Genomic DNA, 21,115 nt, shown 5'->3' with positions numbered 1-21,115 from the left:
AATAACTTCCACTAATTAATTGATAGTTGAAAAATCATGTTCTATGGTGGTGGTTTGTCATTGACATACTAAAATCAAAACAACTATTGGTAGCCCATCAACAAAGGATAAACATTGATTTGGCCATCTAATCTAATTTGTGACATACTAATTCATATCAATACATAAATCCTTAAAAAAAGGAACATCTATAATTTTGTAGTTTGAGTATGAATTAGTACCTATAATAATTTTGTCACTCTATTTTCTTTTTTACTTCCAATATTTTTCTATATATCCTGAAAAAGAAAAAGAGAAACAAAAAAAGAAAGTAAAAGCTGCTTCTATTCTCATTTCATTCCCATTCCCACACCACCCTGACTATATAACATTTTTTCTTTTCCTCTCAACACTTCTCTTCTTCTCACTTTCTCTCACTCTCTCTCTTCCTTTACCAAAGCAAAACAAATCCCTAATATAACAACAAACATTCTCCAATGGCATCATCATCATCAAAGCCAGTTTCTCTGCTATTATCATTGTTAACCATTGTTGTAATGCTAACAATGAATGTGAAGGGTCAAGGAGTTAGTAGTACTAGTAGTAGTGCAAGTTGGTGTGTGGTGAGAAGTGATGCAAGCTACAATGTACTACAAACAGCATTGGATTATGCATGTGGAGCAGGTGCTGATTGTCTCTCTCTTCAACCAGATGGACTGTGTTTTCTTCCTAACACCATTCAAGCTCATGCTTCTTATGCATTCAATAGTTACTATCAGAAAAGAGCCAGAGCTCCTGGTTCTTGTGACTTTTCTGGAACCGCCACCATTGCTCAAACAGATCCAAGTAATAAAATCAACCACACATTATACATTTTTTTAATATTTATTTTATATTATTTGATCTCATTTTTGTGTTTTTGTGTATAGGTTATGGATCTTGTGTGTACCCTTCTTCAACAAGGTATGTTCTATAATTGAATAAATGTTTTAGTATTATATTATTATTATATTGGAGAGTATATACTATAAATAGCGAAAGTGAAACTAGGTTTCTTGATAATGAAGTAAAAAATGGATTTCATTCTGAAATGAATTTTTTATGGATTTTGTTTTCGCTTTCACTTTGGTGACTTTTCTTCTGTCTGATTTTAATGGCTTACCTAATACGATAAAGATGACATGGAATACTGAATAGAGGTAGGAACTAGAAATGGGTTATATTTCACTGTTTTGTGTGTAATGGGTGTGATGAGACTGACTTGTCTATAGGTCTTATGTCATTTTTTCTTACTATAATTACAAATACCTTGTTTTAATCACATTGAAATAGTAAATAATAAATTTAATATTTATTTTACCGTTTTTTTTTTCCAATGCGACTAAGATTTTAGGTCTGAATTTTCTAATATGCCTGTTCCGCACTGTTAGTATGTTCGTTTACCTGCATCTTTTGCATGGTGGCTAATATTTTAAGTCCGCACCCTCTAAATTTTAAAATTTTGGGTTGCACAATTTGGCTGATACTCTTTGGCTAATGCATGTGACCTTTTGTTTTTTTATTTTTATTTTAATTTTGGTATCCGATCTTGCGATCGACTAATACAAGATGACTAATTCCACCGCTCAATAGGCGAATGCCTTTTTAAAGCCATAGCACATATAAAAATTGTTACTCCTTCCGTCCCACAGTAAGTGACCTATTTGAAATAAAATAATGTTCCAAAATGAATGACCCATTTCAATTTATATTTTTTCAAATTTTACCCTCTAATTATTATAAATTTCACCATTTCTAATACATAATAAGCCTATTATAGTAAAAATAATATTATCTCTTTTACTTTTTTACACTTTCTTTAATCTGTATGAAATGCTTAGCTGAGTCACTTATTATGAGGCGGAGATAGTAGCATCTAATAGAATTCGAACTTAGGATCTTTAGAGGAGTAAACTCTATATCACCCAAACATCTAACACTAGACAAATCTTTGGGGATGCATGTGACCTTTGGTAATTTAGACCGTTGGACGAGTTTTCCTATGTCACTCCATCCAACGCTCAGCGTACGATATTTACTTTTACAGAGCTAAAAGTGACTGAGGAGTGAGGAATTGTCATTGATATGGAAAACATCATATCAACCTTTTACCCACATTTTATCTCTAGACTCCCCTACACAAAATTGACTAATCCTTTCTATTCTACCCAGGATACTTTAATCTAAAATGAGATCAAATAATAAACAATATAAAATAAATACAAAATCAAAAGAGGTCCTACATTGTTTCCTTTTCAGTTTAAAACATGATTGTCTCATGCTGGAATGAAAAATACATGTGAATTTGTACATTTCTTGAAAGATAAAGCAACAAGGCAACAATCAAGCCCATGCCTATTTTAACACAACAAGAAATCATTATAAACATACATGTTGGTGGTGCTTGAATCATCATTGCTTGTAGTGTGTGATGGAGTCACATACATACATGGTTCTTTATTATAATGTTTCACATCTATATGTTGTTAATATCATATGTGGAATCTAAAGTCTAACTAACTATTTTATTTATTATAATGTTTTTAGTGGTGCTGGAGGATCAAACACACCAACCTCATCAACTTCAATAACAAACTCAAACATGTCATCACCTACATTTCCATCACCAACCTTTGGTGGCTTATCTCCCGAAATGAACGCTCCATTCATTGACAATTCCAAAGCACCTTCAAAGGAACAACATGTCACATGGTTTTTACTTTTCTTTTTCTCACTTCTCATTCTCTCCATTATCTCTTAGCATGTGCATGATCTTGAGGAGGCTAATTACAATTTTGTCACAAAGTGAAAGGGATCTCCTTTTGTTGTTTATAACATTGCTTAATGCAAATAAGGTTATGAACAAGTTAAACATGGATGGATATATGGCTATCTAGGGAAATGCACATCTAGGAGGGTTGTAGCAATGGCCTTTAATGATCATGATTAGAATCTTGATTTTTAGGGTTCACATTTAATTCAATAGCTCAATTTATATGTAAAACAGCTTATAAATAATTTTATTTAATTTAGTTTCATCTATGTCATTTTTTTATTGGTGATAATTACATTTCCATTTAAAAAAGTTGGATGAAGTTATTTAAATAAGTTGTCACCAATTAGAACTTGACTTTGAGCAACTTGTGGGAGTAAATTGAGTGAGGAAACCAATTAGAATCTTCCTTACATAAGACCTCAAGTGTAGTTTAGGACAAGAGACTCCATCATACTTAGCAAAGGCGGGAGTTTTGAATTTTGGAGGAATAACGACCCCAGGCACAAGTCCAAGCTCTTCAAAATCCAGCCCAGGTACCTTCTGAATTTCCACACTTCTCAGACGCTCTTCTAACATCTTGTATTTGTCATCGGGATGTTCGCCCTCATGGTAATAGTCCTCTTCTTCTTCAGAGAGTTTGGCAGAATCGTGGTTACTTTTTGCATCGGTTTTGATACTAGCATTATCATCTTGCTCATCCTCATCACTGTCTTCAGAGGTTTCAGCATCCCTGAGTTGCAAGATTGGTCTAAGCTTTTTTACTCGAGTCTTCTTACCCTTTTTCTTCTTCTTTTTAGTCAACATGGCTTTCAGCTCTTCTTGCCCTTTGGACAAATTCAGAATCAAGGCTTGGAACTCGGTGTTTTGAGCTTGAAGATCCTTAACTGATTGTTCGAGATTCATGATGCTGAAATAAACAGCGAGGAAGGATGAGAAACCCATCATAGGAAACCTGTTATGCAATGTTATGAATGCAAATGAAATGTTTTCAAGGATCTTTAAGGAATTTAGTTAGCAACTTTAGGAATTTAATCAGTCACAGCTTCGTCTGAAGAACCTTGGCTTTCATTTTTAAGCGTCCTTCTTTAAGAATCAAGCTCACCATATCGAGTGGGTCATCGCCTCTGATTCAGGATACTTCTGAATTTGAAGATACGTGGCCAGAGGAAAATAAATCCTCTTGCCCCTTGATAGGTACGGGATCTCTGATTTGGAAGGTATGTGGCCAGAGGGAAGTAAATCCTCTTGCCCCTTGATTAGGAGATCAACCTTTGATAAGGGCACCTGAAATTGTGCGCCCTAAATCCCTAAGATCCTTGAAAGGGTTAGTTAAATCATGTTATGCTTATGATGTCATGATGTCATGAATGTTATGCGAATGCAATTCATTAGGCATAGTGTGAGATAGTAAGGGCAAACACGTCCTTTTAACAAAACCTGCAAAGAACAAAGGTTAGTAGCAAACACAAACAAGTCACACAAGTCACACAATTTTTTGACTTAAGGCTTGCATGGAGTCTGATCAGGTGTCCTTCCCAAGGGTATTTCTATGGATAAGGAGATTTCAGCAACGGGTTCTACAAGTTATCCAGAATTGTCAGCCCTTCTAAAGCACCCTCGGACATGATGCATTCGCACCATGCAATGATACTTGAGAAAGAACCTATCTGAATTGTAGTATCGGGTAGCGACTAGTCCTTAACATTTGTCAAGGGTAGTCCCCCCACTACGTTCCTAAAGGCCAGGATGGGTTAAGGGTAACTAAAGGTCCTTGAGCTCCGGCGCACCCACAGACACATACATAGACCCCCCTCATTTGAGAAAGGTGTGCATATGCTATGGAGTCCTAACTCAAGCGTGAACTTCATATTGACTCATCTCCCACATATGTGAAAGAGGTCGCCATGACTATGCCACTCCTAATCTTAAGTGTTCTTGAATCCGGGAATAGGATTCGTCCTTCAATTTTCCCAAAACGCCCCTGAAAGATAAAACAAACAAAGCAAACAATAGAAAACATTTAAGTGAATCCTAAACTTTTAAGGTAACCCCTCTTTTATCTAATTTTGATCCCCAGCAGAGTCGCCAGTTCTGTAATACGGTGAACTGACTTTTTATTAATCGGAATGTCGCGGTAAGCAAGAGTCGCCACCGACTTTTATTTTATCCAAACAATATTCGGAAAGGCAAAAAGAAACAGAAAAAAACCTTTTAAGAAATCTAAGTTCGGGGGGTAATTTATGCAAAGGGAAGGTGTAAGGCACCCTTTGCATCCATGGTTTTCCATGGGCTCTTAATTGCTTTGCTTGCTCGTTTTCAGAAAATGTAGATGAAAGAGGAAAAAATGGACTTTAGCTCGTAAAATGAGCGTAGCCAGTTTTTTGAAGAATTTTGAGAAAGAATATAGAAAATAGAGCATGGCAAGGCAATTAGGGGCAATTACCTTAAACTCAGATGATAGGTCTCTTTTTAGCCTTTCAGAATGAAAGGGTCAGTCCTTGCCATAAGAGGGCAAGAAGCCTTTCGTTTGGAGGTTGAAGGGTCGTCGAATTATCGTTCGCCCAAAGACTGACCCATGCCATAGAGGGGCAGGTGGTCTAAGAGGAAGGATCTAGAATAGCCTTTCGTAGGCAACCAGAAGATACCTCAGCCTTATTCGTAGGCAACTTCCGAGGGTCGAGGTCATGTTAGTGTATCGAAGGCAGCATCATTTTAGGGTCTCATGACCTTTTTATCGAGGCAACATGGCTGAGGTATCCTCGTATTCGAGGGACTTGGCTTATTCTGCAAAAAAAAACACAAAGGCAACAGGCAACAGGCAACAAGGCAACAGAGAGGTTACCCAAAAGCGTGCGTGTGTGCACCAATCACGTGATTATATTTAGAAAATTATCTTATAATTAATTATCTACATTGATTTAAGGCTTGCACTCCCTAAGATTACTAACCACACAATAATATAACAATAATAATGGGGAAGGGAAATTGCAACCAGCGGAGGAGAGGGGAATTGAAACCAGCGGAATATAATTAAAAATTAAAACAGAAAATATTAGAGTTAGGGTTACCAATACACGTAGCTTTGGCATCTGACAAACCCTGAAAAGGAAAAGATGGCAGAAAACATATAGTGAGTGCATTATCAAATTCGAGGGCAAACCTCATTAACTACAAAAGAAAATAGGATAATAAATTAAAAATAGAATAGGGAGAAGGTACTTAGCTTGGCATTTGCCTGACAGGGTTGAGGGCAAGGGTTTGCCAGAAGCATCGACTCTGACCATTAGGAATGAGCAAAGAAACAAATAAGGCGTGAGTGTATGGGCAATTCATTTTAATAACAAACCCTAATTGTATATATAAAAAATAGGGAAGATAAACAAATAGAATAAGGGTTCAATCGGGACTTAGCTTTTGGTTTGATCGGGTATGGTTAGCGGTCGGAGATTGCCTCGGAGGTAAACCCTGAAAATTGCACAAAGAAGAGAAGAGAATCGCGATGAAGAAATTCAATATTTAATTACAAAACCTAAAACCTGGGGGTGTAATTGAGTGTGATGACTTTTGAAGGTCTATGGTGTGCTGCATTCTCTGAATCCTTAGATTTGGAATTAGCGAGATTAGTGGAGGAGGTTGAGGATGAATAGATGAACAACTCGAACGTACCTCGCAATACAAGAGAATGTGGTAGGAAGCAAATATTAATCAACAAAATAAATTAATAACAAGTATCTAAACCTTACATTTTAAAGAGAAATTAATCATTAGTTAATATTTATTATATTTTTTGTGTTTAAGATAAACAAATAAAACTAACATAGATTATAGATTTTTTTATATTTTATTTTATTGAATAGGAGTACTGATTGAAACAAGACGTAGGGTGAGTAAAAGACTATAGTTAAAACTCCAATGGGAGACCTAATTACAACCTTAATTAACACTAATAATAACTAAAAAATTAATCGAAACACACACAAGGGATACCGCTCCACCTGTTAGATCTGTCTTCTCTCTCCAATTTTCAATAGATCAAACACAGTACCTGAAACAACTTCCACACTCCTTTTTCTTTCTCTCAATATTTTACCTTTTAATTTCTATATAAAAAACAGCAACCAAATAATGGATCAAATGAAAACAAAATCGAAAGAAAACTCCCCTGTTGGTAACGTCGTATCATGCCCAGAATGAATCGGAAAGCAACAGGGATGATCGGAGTTCCAGATCTACAGCGGAGGTCGGTGTGTCGGAGTCGCGTATGGGGCCGGAGCGTTTTCGTGGAGTTCATCGTGACTGGTCACGATTTGTTTCGCCGACAGGAGGGATCGGCGGCTGGGAACAGACAGTGTCGCTCGCGATTGTTGCGACGGTTCACTTTTTGCGGCGGCGTTGTGCGCTGTATCGGAGCTGGTCGGAGAAGGATCCATGGTGAGGCCGAACGATGAACACGGCGGTTCCTTGTGTGTAATTTTTCTGCAGAAAATCAAAATGAATCTGTTAGAATTTAGGAAAGATATTGTTATAAAATGCAGGTTGTTGTTATAAAATTATTGATGTTGTTTGGCGGATCGGAGAAGATGAAGTTTGTCGCAAATCCGGCGCCGTTTGGTGGTGCTTCATCGGAGGTGTATGAAACAGAGCAAACCACGGTTGAACTCGCGACGGCGGCCAAGGTGTGCAGGCTTCAATATTTGTGATGATGTTGTTATTGAGTTTTATATGCAGGTTTTTGAGTTGCTGTATGTTGGTAGAACAACGAGCGGATCGACAATGGAGGGATTGGAAGGTGGCGTTTTCTGATAAGAGCATATGCAACAACAAAACACTTCTGCTTCTGTTTTCAAAATCCCCCTGAATTCATGTATTGTAGCTGTAGGTGTTATAGATATTATGGACACCCGCTTGAAAACGAAAGTCCCAAGATTATACAAAATATGTACTGGACTTAGTTTATGTACATGAATCTGTTAGTGGTGGAAAAACAAAGGTTTTTTTTTTTGGGTGAATGAAGATGTAGAAGAGTTGTTTTGGGTATTTACAGGTAATAAAAAAAAGTTTGTGTACGACCCCATGAGGATGATGAGAGATCAACAAGTATATGAACGAGTGTGAGGTTAGAATTAGGATTTGTGGTTAATTGTTAGTTTCTTTCTGAAATCAGGGTTTTGTTCCTATTTATAATATACAAAATTAGGTTAAAATTAAAAATAACTAAAAGCCCAAATAAAAGGAATTATTTTAATTGAGTTTCTATGATTATATTTAACCAATTAAAAAACTAACCTAAAATGTAAAAAAAGGTGTAGAATTTAAAATCTTTCTATTTTTTATGGAAAAAGTGAAAAAGCTATAAAAATTAATTGCAAAATAAAAACAATTTTTTTTGTGATTTTAAGAAAAATAATTTAAAACGGAAATTAAGTTAGTAACAAATAAAATAAAAAATTGTTAGTAATGGGACTCGAGCACGGGACCTCGCGCTATTGTACCATTCACGCTCAAATTCTTACCAACTGTGCCAATTTATTTATTCGAAGTAAATGACGTTTGTAAATATATGAGGGCAAATTTTGGGGTATGACAGGACGGGTACTATAGTACCCTGCCCATTGCCATCCCTATTAAAGTTACTCTTATGTCTTCTACTATTCATGCGATTTAAAGATTATTCCCCCTATAAAAGATATTCAAATATTATCAGAAGATGTTACATTTTTAATAAATTTCAATGATTAATTTTGAAAAGCCCCCCCTAAAAAAAGTTGCACGAATTTCCCTAACATTTATAAAATATCTCTCTCTTAAAATCTTTGGTAGTCTAACTCATAAAAAATGATGATGAGACAACATTTTTTATATCTTTTCATTATTTTTTCCACCTGTGTTAAGTGACTTTTGAATGGACGATTTTGCCCTTAGCTGAGAAACAAAACCTATTTTGGACTTGGTCTACACTTGGCCCAGTCGTAATCTAAGGCCCAGTCCGAGGCTACTGAGTGAAAGGCTCAGAGAACACCTTCCCGACAGACGAGGACGCTGAGTCTATCCGAACAACAGCTGTCATACAAAGGCACTGTCTCGTGCCATTCGAGCAACTACTTTCCTCGTACGTGGTGACGACAACACCTCCTCGTAGGGTTTGTCGCAACGCCTCTCCGAATGTTATAGAGTCATCATACCTCGAAAAGACTACGTCTTCCATTTCCAGATATTTCGAGGCAGTTGAACCAAATTGGAGACCACGTGCTGGTCCCCACTACACACGTAGACCCTGACAGTCTCTATATTGGGCTTGGACATCCATCCTAGTGTGGAGACCATCGCCCAACGCTGGGGGTTATAAATACCCTCTTTCGCTAAAGGGTCAGATATTCACTATTCATACTCTCACTCTCTTGCACTTGCGCCCCTTTGCTCTCTTTCTCACTTTGGCATCGGACTACCTTGCAGGTAGGGATGAGAATAGGCCAGACCGACTAACAGGGACCTACGACCCATCCTACATAAGCCTAGGTCAGACCCGGCTTTTTAAATAAATAGAAAAAGCCTAGGCTTTTTTATAAGCCTATTTAGCTAAAAAGACTAGGCCATATAAAAAGTCTTTTAAGCCTAGGAGGCCGACCTATTTAAATAAATAGGAATAGTTTTATTATTATTATTATTATATTGTATTTTGTACTTTAAATTAAAATATAAAAATAAATCTTAGTTATTTTGTACTTTAAATTAAAATATAAAAATAAATCTTAGTTATTTTGAAGAAATTATGAAAATAAATCTTATGAACAATGTCATAATTTGCTTCCATAAGATCTCTCAAACAAATAGTATCACAAAGTTTATGCTACTAGGTAAACTCAAATAAGTCAATGCAAACAAACATTTAATCTCACTGATCTTTTAATTTGTTAGTCTATATAAAGTTGAGTTGAATGACTTATTTACAAATGTTCAAATGAAATAGGTTTTTAAGTAGGCTAATAAGTCAATCAGGCATTCAAAGAGGCCAGACTCAGGCCAATAAAATAAGCCTATGATAGGCTATAGGCTTTAAATTTTTTAGCAGGCCATGCTCAGGCTTGGCAAAGCCTAGCTCGACCCAGTCTATTCCCACCCCTATTTGCAGGTACACCCCCATTCTCTGAAATTTATCAAGTTGCAAGCCAATACGATTCATTCTAATCAGGTATGATCAAAATCTAAAGGATCTTTCCACCGTTTTCATCTCTTCTTGCGATCCCTAATCCGAAACTTTCCAAAGAAATATACTAAAAATCATTAAAAAACTCTCAAAAGAAATTCATCTAACCATCACTTTTAAAAAAAAAGCCCCATCAATCACTCAATTCACCTATAATGAATACCACACCATGACAAAAATCACTCCACAAATAAAACTTGCAGACATTATGTTTAAATCTTTTCATAACCAAACTCACCCATTCTGATAGCGCATCCTTACAACCTCAAAAAGCCACGCCATACACTTAACCCAACAACACACCCTCAAACTCCTGAAAAAACTTGTTACTCCCTTCACATCCACTTTAACTTCTGCTTATCTCATCAGTACCTTCGTTACTCCTTTCACGCCCACTTCAACCACAACATTAGTTATCTCCCTAACTCGTTACTCCCTTCACATCTCACCTTCATCAATAACAATTCAACCTTCACAAGCTCAAAACTCACTCACCTTTAAACCCTTCAAACCAAACCATTCTCGCACCAAAAACTCACTCCCTCAAATCAACAATTGAGCTACCAACCCCAACAACTAGCACATACATAATCGAAGAAGAAGCTTTGATAAAAAAAATTTCACGCAAGTAGAACCAGAAGGAGACGAAGAGCAGCGAGCCAATCTAACAAATTCACAATCATAAGAAATAATTTACTAGGATTCATGTATTTTCCCCTTTTTGTTCTTGCTTTATTTCCAATGTGAAAATCACTTGTAAGTTGTAAGTTGAAAGTATAATGAATCGGGGTTGGGGGTCTCAATTGAGGATTAGGGATTTTGTTTTGTTGTTGACTGTGTTTGTTACTTTGAGAAGCATCATAGAAAAGAAAATAAGATTTGAGCACAGATGAGAAATCGAGTGAATTGAGAGAAATAACCGCGAGCCTGAGAGTTCTTTGAGTTCCTTCCATTTTCATTTTTTTATAAGTAAAATTGGATTAAAGAGCATTAGGGGTGCTAAGCCCAACAAACAAATGAAAAGAAAAAACAAGGTTGGGACAACACCCACAACCTACAACCAAACAACCCAACCATAATCACAAGAAGAAAGATCCCGGGTCTAGGAACCAATCCTCCCTCGATCCGTTACAATGGCTCCTAAAGAAAACCCCAAACCAATCCCATGATAAGGATTTTATTAAAGCTAAACCACCAAAAGAGGCCAAAACTAACCCATTGAAAATAACATTATTCCTACATTTCCAAATTATCCAACAAAATAATAAACCAAAAAACCATCTTAATTCAACTCCTCCCCTCTCTCCGAAATAATCCTCCAACCAACGAATGCGGCCTAAAATCGAATCAACCAAAGGATCACCACGCATTCTTAGCCAAAGAAGTAATTTACACCACCAAAAATTGGTGAAAGAGCAATCAAAGAATAGATGGTTTAAATCCTCCTCAACCAAAGAACAAAAAGGGCAAAGCAAATCATTTGGGGATGTGAATACACACCGTTTAGCCAAATCAAACTTCGTTGGAAGCCTATTCCACACCAATCTCCAACCAAAAATAAGAATTCTACTAGGAACTCTGGTCTTCCAAAGACAAGAAAAAGCCGGTCCTAAATTCAGCTCCAATAAAGGCAACAGAGAGGAAATCAAAGAAATAGAATCATAAGCGTTACTAACCGAAAATCCGGAAACATGACGCCACCACTTGAACCCATCATTCTCCACACTATTAGGATGCATCAGAGTGAGAAGAAGAAATAAATTGTCAAGTTGCAACGCGGCTGTCCCGTTCAAAGGACGGACCACAAAAGGAAAGTGCCACCTCTAAATTTCCTCAAACCAATAACCCATGTTCGCCACCTTGCAATGAGAATCATGTACTAATAGAAACAATTCCGGAAACAAAGTGCAAAGAGGGCTATTACCCAACCAACTATCTAACCAAAATTCAAAGAAGGAACCCGATCCAAGCTTTAAAGAAATAGACGAGTTGAACCAATTTGAAGTAGTGGACGAAGTGTGCGCCCTGATCGCACAAAGATCCTTCCACCAAAGAGAGACTTTGCTTCTTGAATGAAAAGATGGAGCTATTAGCATTGCTCTTTTTATATCACCGTACCTACAAGAAAGAAACTTAGTCCAAAAAAAATTTTCCTCCATTCAAAATTCTCTACTTCCACTTACAAAGGAGGGCAAGATTGTCTCCCACAATGTTTCACTACTAATCCACCGTCTTTTTTATCACGACACACTTTGTCCAACTAATCCAACACACCTTTTTCCTCCCCTCCCCAAAGAAAAATGCGTTGCAAAGAGAAAATCTCGTTTATAATGGATTTAGGCGCTTTGTAAAAGGAAAAAAGAAAATTAGAAGACTAGATAAAACAGAATTCAAAAGAACCACTCTCCTGCATATCGACAAATGCTTGTGATGCCAACTAGTCTTCTTCTAATCTTATCCACAATAGGCCTCCACACAATTCATTTGTATCGTTAGGGTTTGTTTTTCAATTAAGGGCAAAACCGTCCATTATAAAGTCACTTAACGCAAGTGAAAGTAATGAAAATATATAAAAAATGCTGCCACATCGTCATTTTTAATGAGTTAGGCTGCCAAAAGTTTAAAAGGAAATATTTTACCAATATTAGAGAAATTCATACAACTTTTTTACAATTTTTTTTTTCAAAAAGTCTATATGACAGGGGTGAATAGATATTAACTATTTTATTTATAGACAAATATATGTTTTAAATTAATATTCTTTGTATTGGATAACACTTTCTATACAACTTGATATGTTATAAAACTATAAGTAAATTGATGATTTATATCAAAATTGTCATTGAATGTGAGAAGTTATTATGCTTTATTAATAGTTAATACTTTCAATACATACCTAAAAGTTTCACCTAAATTAATTAACGTTTTGATTTCGAATTCAGTTTTCAATACATTAATTTTTTTTTAAAAGATTCTATTTGAGAAATTAATCTCAACAATTGTACATAAAAGATATTCAGTTTTTAAAAAATGGATAGGTATTAAAAATGCAATTGATTTAGCAAAATAATGCAATCCGATTTGGCACATTTAATTGTTATATTTTTAGTAAAAGGATGATTTTATACTGAAATTGGCATTGAATAATAATGTGAGTATATTATTATACCTTAGAATTGAATATGACTACTTTGCATACATCGATTTTATCCATAAATACTCGTCTCTAGTGATAGCATAGCATAGTAATTTTTTTTCTTTTTTTAAACAAGGCATTATGGCAAAAATTGTATATCTCATTCTTCTCATCTTAGGTTTGGCTTCTGTGATCCAACTGGTTTATGTGAGTTCTCTATTTTTTTTCCTTACATCCCTATTTTGAAATTTCTCTTGTTATAGTTTTCTTTTCCAAAAATTGTTATTCAATAATTTTTAGATTTATTTCAAAAGATTTTGATGATAGTGTAGAAGTGATTTTTTTTTGTTTCTTTATTATTGTGTTTTTGATTGAATTTGATGTTTGTTTAATTATATTTTTCTGACTGACTTATTTATTTTTTAAATGAATTTTGATAGGCTGGTGGGGAGAAATCTCTTCGTCCAGAAGGTATTAGTTCAAAACTTATATAAATCTCAAACTAATTATACAGATTATAATTAAAGGAGAATTACTAGATTATTTTTTTTTAATAATAGAATTTTAATTATATTTTGCAGAATGTGGTAAAGCATGTGATTATCGCTGTTCAGAGACTAGTCATAAGAAGCCATGTTTGCTCTACTGCAACAAATGTTGTGCAACATGTTTGTGTGTTCCATCTGGAACTTATGGTAACAAGGAAGAATGTCCATGCTATAACAATTGGAAAACACAAGAAGGAAAACCAAAGTGCCCTTAATTGAAGAAGCTATTTCAATTGCATTCTACTAACAATTTGTCATATGCGACTTTAGATGTAGTGGACAATGAACAAGTTGATTTAGTTTACTTGGGTAGAGTATGTAGTCCTTATATCTTAACGATCATTTTCCTTTCAATAAAAAAGTTACACACTTTTCCCCTTTGATTTCATATGGTATAATTAAAATGTTCTTCATTTTTTTAAAATTCAAATAAATAAACATAATATTTTTTAACATTAAATTATGATTTTTTTTTATTTTTTATTACATAATAGAGCCATTAGAGTTCATCACGGAAACATGAACATTGATTTTAAAAATAAAATTTCTTTTATTGTAGGTTATTTTTTAATTACTATTATTTAAGCCAATAAATATTATAAAATGGAAGTTTCTTTTTACTATAGGGAAGAAACATTTAAGGAAATTATATATTTTAATTATTAATGATTATTTAATATAATTGATTAAAATTATTATATTAATAATAATTTAGTGATTCAAGTATTGTTCCGTTCAAGAATTGGATTTGTATATAATTGGTTAATGTGAAATTTCGAACACGTGGTGTTGATTTCCGATGAGATGTCGCGTGGCAGACCTGCAATGTTAGCACTCAAACACCAAAGTCTGTTCAAGATTCATGATAAGTATAATGAAAAATGTAGATCAAAAAATGCACCTTACTTTAATTTTTGTATAAACTTATTTTATATCTTGGGTCAAATGAAGTGAATTTGAGGGGAATTAGGCCTTAGTTAAAAGGCCGATTCATAACAATTGCTCCAAAGGCTTTGTTGCGCAATGAGCGAGTCAGAAAAACCTTTTAGGAGTTGAGGTTGTCCTCCAAGAATGTTGTCCGAGGTAAACCGCATGTGAAAATATTTTCTTATCATCGAAACGTTTTAGTACCTACTCCCAACACGTCGCCCTAGATATAAGGGTCAATGAATGACTCCCCTACCTAAGGTACTTGAGTATTTCCAGCTCTTTGTTCTACTTGATGGGTCTTTATCATGTCTTTAATTTGGAGTGTTGCTTTTCAATATATCCCTTTATAAAAAATTGTCAATAATATATATGAGGAGAGATACTCCAAGACTAAAACTAAGAGTAGAAGACTTACTCCAAATCATTTTAATTGATCTAACCGTTTTAATTGATAATTTAAATATATTCTTCATATATATATATATATATATATATATATATATATATATATATATATATATGTATGTATATGTATATATATATATATATGTATATATATATATATATATATATATATATATATATATATATATATATATATATATATATCCCCATTGATTTTCATTAATCTAACCGTTTTAATTGATCATTTAAATATATTTCTCATATATATATATATATATATATATATATATATATGAGAAATATATTTAAATGATCAATTAAAACGGTTAGATTAATGAAAATCAATGGGGATATATATATATATATATATATATATATATATATATATATATATATATATATATATATATATATATTACATTTGAAATAATAACAAAGTAGACATATAGTATCTTCCTGGAAGTAGAATTTTGGTTTTGCAATCCTGCGATGGTTTACTTTTTCCCTTCCGATTCGATGCGTGTTTTGCAATCTTGTCGTGTCTCAATCTGTCTTGCATGTAAGTCATAATGCCTATAGATAAACCACACAAGCGTTATACATATGAATCACAATGAATTCAAGGAAAGAAATGCAGACTGATTTGAAAATTTCCGGAGATGCATTTTTGAAATTTTGTGCAACTCAGATTAGTGTCAATGGCGTAAATGCAGTCGTTCTAAACATTTAAAATAATGCATTGATCATTAAACCAACCTATCAAACATGTTTCTCATTTAAATAACATGTATAAACTACCTACATAACATAATCCTCGATTTCTACAAATGTGTATAGAAAATAAAAAAAGTTTAGTAAATTAAAAAAAACTTACACATTGTGAGTTTAAAGCAAAGTTCATATAATCTTATCAAATCAGATTTGAAACAAAGAGGTCACCCGAACCATAGTTGGGTTTTTCATATAATCTTATCAAATCAATGATCTGTAATATTATGTTGATTTGATTTGATAAGATTATATGAAAAACCCAACTATGGTTCGGGTGACCTCTTTGTTTCAAATCTGATTTTATGTGAGAAAGAGAATTCATGGAATAACAACATGCACCTTCATCACAAAGCAGAAGATAAATATTATGTTGAAGCAAAACATCTCAGAATAAGTTAACCTTTAGTGGGATCCGTTGGATCACAACCCACTGAAAGTTGTCTTCTTAGTATCACTTTACAATGCAAGGTGAATCAGTTACCCATTTTTTGTGATGTTCACGGACAGCAACTACGTTAACTCATTACATATTTTCAATGTTCCTAATATTGCTTGCAAACTGTTTGACATAATGTCTCTGTTACTAAGTCAATCATTATTAGGAGGAATCAATGATCCATTTCTTTGAACCCATTCTTGTTGGGCTTTTACTGTAAATATATATTAACTTAGATGGTTGAGTTTTCTGTACTCGTTCATGAATTATCCAAATTCTTAGCATTACAAACATTGAAGTTTGAACAGCTATGATGCGGTTGCTCTAGCCGTGTAAGTCTTTTCAAAAATGGAAAGATGATTGCAACAAAGGTGTGAGGAGGTGCATCATATGGTAATGAAGGGAATCTGAGACTGAGTGCCTGGATATCAATGGAGGGTGCTGCGTTTCAATGATGTTACTGACCAGATGACAGCAAAAGTAACCGCAAAAACAAAGTAATGGCTATTGACGGCGAAAACAAGCCATAACCTGTCTATCTTATGCAACAATCAACCACATTGCTTGGCTGTTTCATATGTGAAGAGTATGGTATCTCCTGGGTAGAGTGCTATATAGCCTCCTGTAATTTTGATATTATTAGCACATTTCAAGGAAGCTCTTGTGGAGAGAAAAGTGGTTATGGCACTTAGGGGTGGAAATAGGCTGGGCCGAGCTAGGCTTTGCCAAGCCTAGGCCTGGCCTGTCAAAAAAATCGAAGCCTAAGCCTGGCCTGTGGCCTGTCGTAGGCTTATTTTTAGGCCTGAGCCTGGCCTTTTCGAAGGCCTAGTTAGCCTGTTAGCCTACATAAAAGCCTATTTGTTTTGACATACTAGCTAAAATAATGTTTAAATAGACTAACTAACTAAAATACCAAGAGACTAAAAATTTATTTGCATTGACTTATTTTAACTTACCTATTAGCATAAGTTCTGGGAGACTATTTGTTTAAGAGAACTTATGAAAACAATGTTCATCAGGTGTTTTCATCTTATTTTCAAAAGTTTTTTAAGATAACCGAATTTTATTTATGTATTTTAATTCAAAGTACAACACATAACATAATGATAATAACAAAATTATTCATATTTATTTAAATAGGCCGGCCTGATAGGCTTAAAAGGTTTTTTTTTGGGCCTGAGGCCTAGCCTTTTTAACTAAATAGGCTAATAAAGAAGCCTAGGCCTTTTCTATTTATAAAAAATGTGTGGTCTGGCCTGAGCCTTTATAGGCCAGCCTGTAGGCCCCTGTTATCGGCCTGGCCTATTTCCACCCCTAATTGGCACTGTATTTACCGTGGTAGTTCCTTGGACCTGTAATACATCCCTAGAAGCAAGTAGAGGTTTTGGTTTAGTTAATTATTAGATTAACCAGGATTTGGTTCTAAGCACTCTCAGATCCAAATCCCTTGAATTAGAACATGTTATGGACTTATCTTTCATGGCTTATGTGAACAATAGATATAGTTTGTTATTTTATCATTTTATGTGTTCAAATATGTCAAATACATTACTTAAAAATATCTTCTTTATATTGTATCATTTTATGTGTTCAAATGTGTCCAAAACTTTTTTTTTAAAGGGGGAAAAATCAAAACTCGCCTATATGGCAGAGGGTGAATGACTATTAACCCTAAAATATATTATTAAAATGATTATTTGAAAAATTTGAAAAAGTAATGTAAGAATTTCTTATAAGAAATGTTAAACAAACATAAAAGATGATTTAAGTTATGAATTTAAAAAATGTGATTTATTATATTTCTGTTTTTTACACAGAAAATTAGTTATATTTCATTATATTTGATTTGATTTGGGATGTTTTAATTTTTTTCACCAAATTAAAACAAATCAATTAGGATTTACTTTCCTTAAAAGAATTTCTCACATTTATTACAATAATCCGCCAGGTTGTTTGCTTAAAATAAATATATAGTTTTGATGGCCTTGCCAATTTTTTCGGATCTTCCTGTTAGATAGTAATTTGAAAAGATATAAGATTTGTAATGATCAAATTAAATCTTTGAGATTTTTATTTGACCGAATCTTACTAGTTTTAAATCTACTAATTAAACCCTTACAAGTTTTTGCCTATAAAAACATTGTTTATCAAACAAGTTAATTAAACTAAACTGTTAAACACAAACCCAATCACTCTTCAACTTTCATTCTCCTACTTGACGTAAAATCTTGATCAATCATTCATGGAGTCGTCCTCCGTCAACTTAACCGTGACTCCTGTCTTTGAAACAATCCAAACAAATGACTCTTCTTTCAAAGATTGCTTCTCCATTAATTTTCAATACTCCCACTTAACTATTTCTTCTACCTCCAATGATCCCAAAAACCTTATGTTTTATTTAACAACTCCCATCTTCGACTATTTCTTGATTCATCGTCAAACCTTATGCAACTACAACGCTCACACAAACATGGATGATGATATCAACAAACAGTTATACAAAGAATTCCATGCAGTGCCTAGTTACATATTAGGCACGGTTCTACGTGACATGAGAAATTGTGCAAGAGAAATGGTTGCACTGAATTCTGAAAAACGTGAACTAATGGAGATGAATGTGTTGCTTCGTATTGTTACCACGATAGACGAAGATCATTATAATTGTGTTGGTCGACAAAATGTGGGCTTGCCAGCAAGATTGGATTTTGATACAACTTCTTCAAACTCCAAAGATCATTGTTCAATTTGTTTCGAAGAGTTTCGCAATGCATCGTGGAGTGAACTATTTTACACAAGATGTTCTCATGTTTTTCATAGAGAATGTATTGCAAAATGGATCAATCGATGCGTCAATGGTGCACGATCTTATTCTTGTCCATTGTGTCGATGTGAAATTATATGAATAGAGAAAAGACGGAAATATTGAATTATGAATTGTTGTTTTAAAATTTCCAACTACACACTGTATGTTGAATTTATAGTTAAATATCATAAGGTGACTTGTCTAATATTCTTCTTATTATGAGTTATTTGTTAATTAATTTTTTAATCAAAAAATAACATTTAGTTTGATTATAATCACGAATGGAAGAGTTTATCATAATCTTCATGTTGCAAAAGAGTCTAGTAGGAATTTCAAGATGATTTGCCAGAGTTTTGTCACACCAGTAGTCCAACCAAAATTAAAGAAGAAATATGATGTCTTATGTAACCAATGTGAAATTTGTAAAGCATTTTAATGTAATAAATATCAATTTATGAAAGAAAAAAAAAAAGACGAATAAAATGTTGTCAACGTTAGGTTAACAGATATTGAATTTCAAATGTATAAAGTAAAAACTTTTTGAACTTATTATATTTCATTAGATTAGTTTGATTTGTGTCTTTTTCATTTTTTTTTTGAAATTAAATTCCAATCAATATGTATGTGTGATCAGTATAATGTCTCACGTGACTAGCTAGATATATTGGAGTAGTAGTAATTTGAGTGTATAGTATATGTAGCATAGTGAACGGTAGTTGTGATTATTAGCAAATGATGAGAGTTAGTTAGTATATCTAACTAACTTGTCTAGTGTAACAAACTTTCACACTTGCATGGTTCTTATTACATATAGTCACCATGCAAGCTCCATTGTAACTAACACAATGAACATAGTTCAATGATAAGTTCAACATGAGTTTTTTTCTCTAATATGGTATCAATTGTCTAAGAGACTTTTTTTTCCATAAAATTCAATCATCTTCTTCTTTTATCTTTATTTCTGGAACACCTCGCTTCACTACACTCGTGTGTAGTGTAAGAGTTATCGATTTTCAATCTTCAGAGTAGCTATTCATTCTTTCTATTTTTTAACAAATCAAACTTTAGAGAATCTTTCATGATGGATCAATAAAGAAATATGGAAGAAACACAAAATGTGGTTAGATGTTCACAAGTTGCCGCATCGATAATGGTGCACTCAAGCTCGGGTAACACGTTTGTATCGACGCTCTCAATCAAACTTCAAGATAACAAATTTATTCTGTGGAATCAACAAGTAAAAGGTGTGATATTATCGTACAAACTATATAAGGTGGTGATGAATCCAAAAATTCTAGTCATGTTCAAAACTGATCGTAATCGCTTGTCCAACATTGTTTCTGAATAATATGAAATATGGATAGTTCAAGATCAACCACTCTTCACATGGCTACTATTAATGATTTCTGAGGTTGTGCTACCTAGAGTCCTATCTTGCAAGCATGCATATGAGACACGAGACAAAGTGCCCAAACATTTTTCGAGCTCATATGAAGGCCAAAGTTCAGCAATTATGTGCTAAATTGAGAATGATCAAGAAAGGTAACAAGACCATATCAGAGTATGTTATTCGAATTAGAGCTATTATTGAGCAGAGGAACAAGTGGCCTTTGACGATGATACTGCTTGATTATTGTGGCGAGAAGAATTTGGTTAAAAACTTAGTGAGATTGACTTGGGTATGTAGATATATGCCTCAGTTAAAGAAGATCTAGATATGAGACCAGGTGATCATGGTAATCGTAGGAATTCAATATCAATTCTCACAAACAACGCCGATTTTCTACCCGAGAACAAAATGATCGGGTATGTAGTAATAAATATTGTGTCGTAACAGAGCTTTGATTCAAATTTAGTAGATGAAGCTAACCTACAAAATTAATACTACAACGCTCAAATTAGCAAAGGAAATGAATAGTTAACTTTTTAAATGGGAGTGAATGTACCTTAATGATGCGTTAACCATGTTTTTATAAGAGAGTTTGGGCAGTGTTTTAAAAATCGGACCGGACATTAAATCCATGAGGGTACTGGGTCACTGATTTATCGGTCGAACCACTGGGTCATTGGTCAAACCGCATGACTAAA

At 34.0% G+C, this 21,115-nt stretch overlaps 4 protein-coding genes across 4 annotated transcripts; 3 read left to right on the top strand and 1 right to left on the bottom strand.

The window, feature by feature from the left end:
- The first annotated feature begins 280 nt into the window (after positions 1-280).
- On the top strand, positions 281-3,056 carry LOC131603419 (PLASMODESMATA CALLOSE-BINDING PROTEIN 3-like). The gene is made up of 3 exons (XM_058875717.1): positions 281-825; positions 909-942; positions 2,566-3,056. Exons 1-3 carry the CDS (start codon positions 477-479, stop codon positions 2,777-2,779), a joined length of 597 nt encoding a protein of 198 aa, XP_058731700.1. The 5' UTR covers positions 281-476; the 3' UTR covers positions 2,780-3,056.
- A 74-nt stretch (positions 3,057-3,130) lies between these two features.
- Positions 3,131-7,929, bottom strand: LOC131603418 (uncharacterized). The gene is made up of 2 exons (XM_058875716.1): positions 5,863-7,929; positions 3,131-3,701 (listed from the first exon to the last, which is right to left on the bottom strand). The coding sequence occupies exons 1-2, from the start codon at positions 5,919-5,921 to the stop codon at positions 3,131-3,133; spliced, it is 630 nt and encodes a 209-aa protein (XP_058731699.1). The 5' UTR covers positions 5,922-7,929.
- Positions 7,930-13,275: 5,346 nt separating this feature from the next.
- On the top strand, positions 13,276-13,897 carry LOC131603420 (gibberellin-regulated protein 12-like). The gene is made up of 3 exons (XM_058875718.1): positions 13,276-13,341; positions 13,575-13,605; positions 13,716-13,897. Exons 1-3 carry the CDS (start codon positions 13,276-13,278, stop codon positions 13,895-13,897), a joined length of 279 nt encoding a protein of 92 aa, XP_058731701.1.
- A 4,797-nt stretch (positions 13,898-18,694) lies between these two features.
- LOC131605834 (uncharacterized) lies at positions 18,695-19,126 on the top strand. Its single transcript, XM_058878142.1, has one exon. The coding sequence runs from the start codon at positions 18,695-18,697 to the stop codon at positions 19,124-19,126; it is 432 nt and encodes a 143-aa protein (XP_058734125.1).
- The last annotated feature ends 1,989 nt before the right edge of the window (positions 19,127-21,115 follow it).

Source organism: Vicia villosa, linkage group LG5 (assembly GCF_029867415.1).
Source record: "Vicia villosa cultivar HV-30 ecotype Madison, WI linkage group LG5, Vvil1.0, whole genome shotgun sequence".
NCBI classification, from domain to species: domain Eukaryota; kingdom Viridiplantae; phylum Streptophyta; class Magnoliopsida; order Fabales; family Fabaceae; genus Vicia; species Vicia villosa.
The sequence above is the reverse complement of the archived record's forward strand: the minus strand, read 5'-3'. Positions and strand labels throughout refer to the sequence as shown.

What these genes read in the sequence shown, in the direction of transcription:
- LOC131603418 (XM_058875716.1), bottom strand. Translation starts at nt 5,921, where the DNA reads ATGTTTTCTGCCATCTTTTCCTTTTCAGGGTTTGTCAGATGCCAAAGC. An exon ending in TGCCAAAGCTACGTGTATTG is followed by an intron (nt 3,702 to 5,862) that starts GTAACCCTAACT and finishes TGTTTATTTCAG; the next exon opens with CATCATGAATCTCGAACAAT.
- LOC131603419 (XM_058875717.1), top strand. Translation starts at nt 477, where the DNA reads ATGGCATCATCATCATCAAAGCCAGTTTCTCTGCTATTATCATTGTTA. An exon ending in CATTGCTCAAACAGATCCAA is followed by an intron (nt 826 to 908) that starts GTAATAAAATCA and finishes TTTTGTGTATAG; the next exon opens with GTTATGGATCTTGTGTGTAC. An exon ending in GTGTACCCTTCTTCAACAAG is followed by an intron (nt 943 to 2,565) that starts GTATGTTCTATA and finishes TAATGTTTTTAG; the next exon opens with TGGTGCTGGAGGATCAAACA.
- LOC131605834 (XM_058878142.1), top strand. Translation starts at nt 18,695, where the DNA reads ATGGATGATGATATCAACAAACAGTTATACAAAGAATTCCATGCAGTG.
- LOC131603420 (XM_058875718.1), top strand. Translation starts at nt 13,276, where the DNA reads ATGGCAAAAATTGTATATCTCATTCTTCTCATCTTAGGTTTGGCTTCT. An exon ending in CTGTGATCCAACTGGTTTAT is followed by an intron (nt 13,342 to 13,574) that starts GTGAGTTCTCTA and finishes GAATTTTGATAG; the next exon opens with GCTGGTGGGGAGAAATCTCT. An exon ending in GAAATCTCTTCGTCCAGAAG is followed by an intron (nt 13,606 to 13,715) that starts GTATTAGTTCAA and finishes TATATTTTGCAG; the next exon opens with AATGTGGTAAAGCATGTGAT.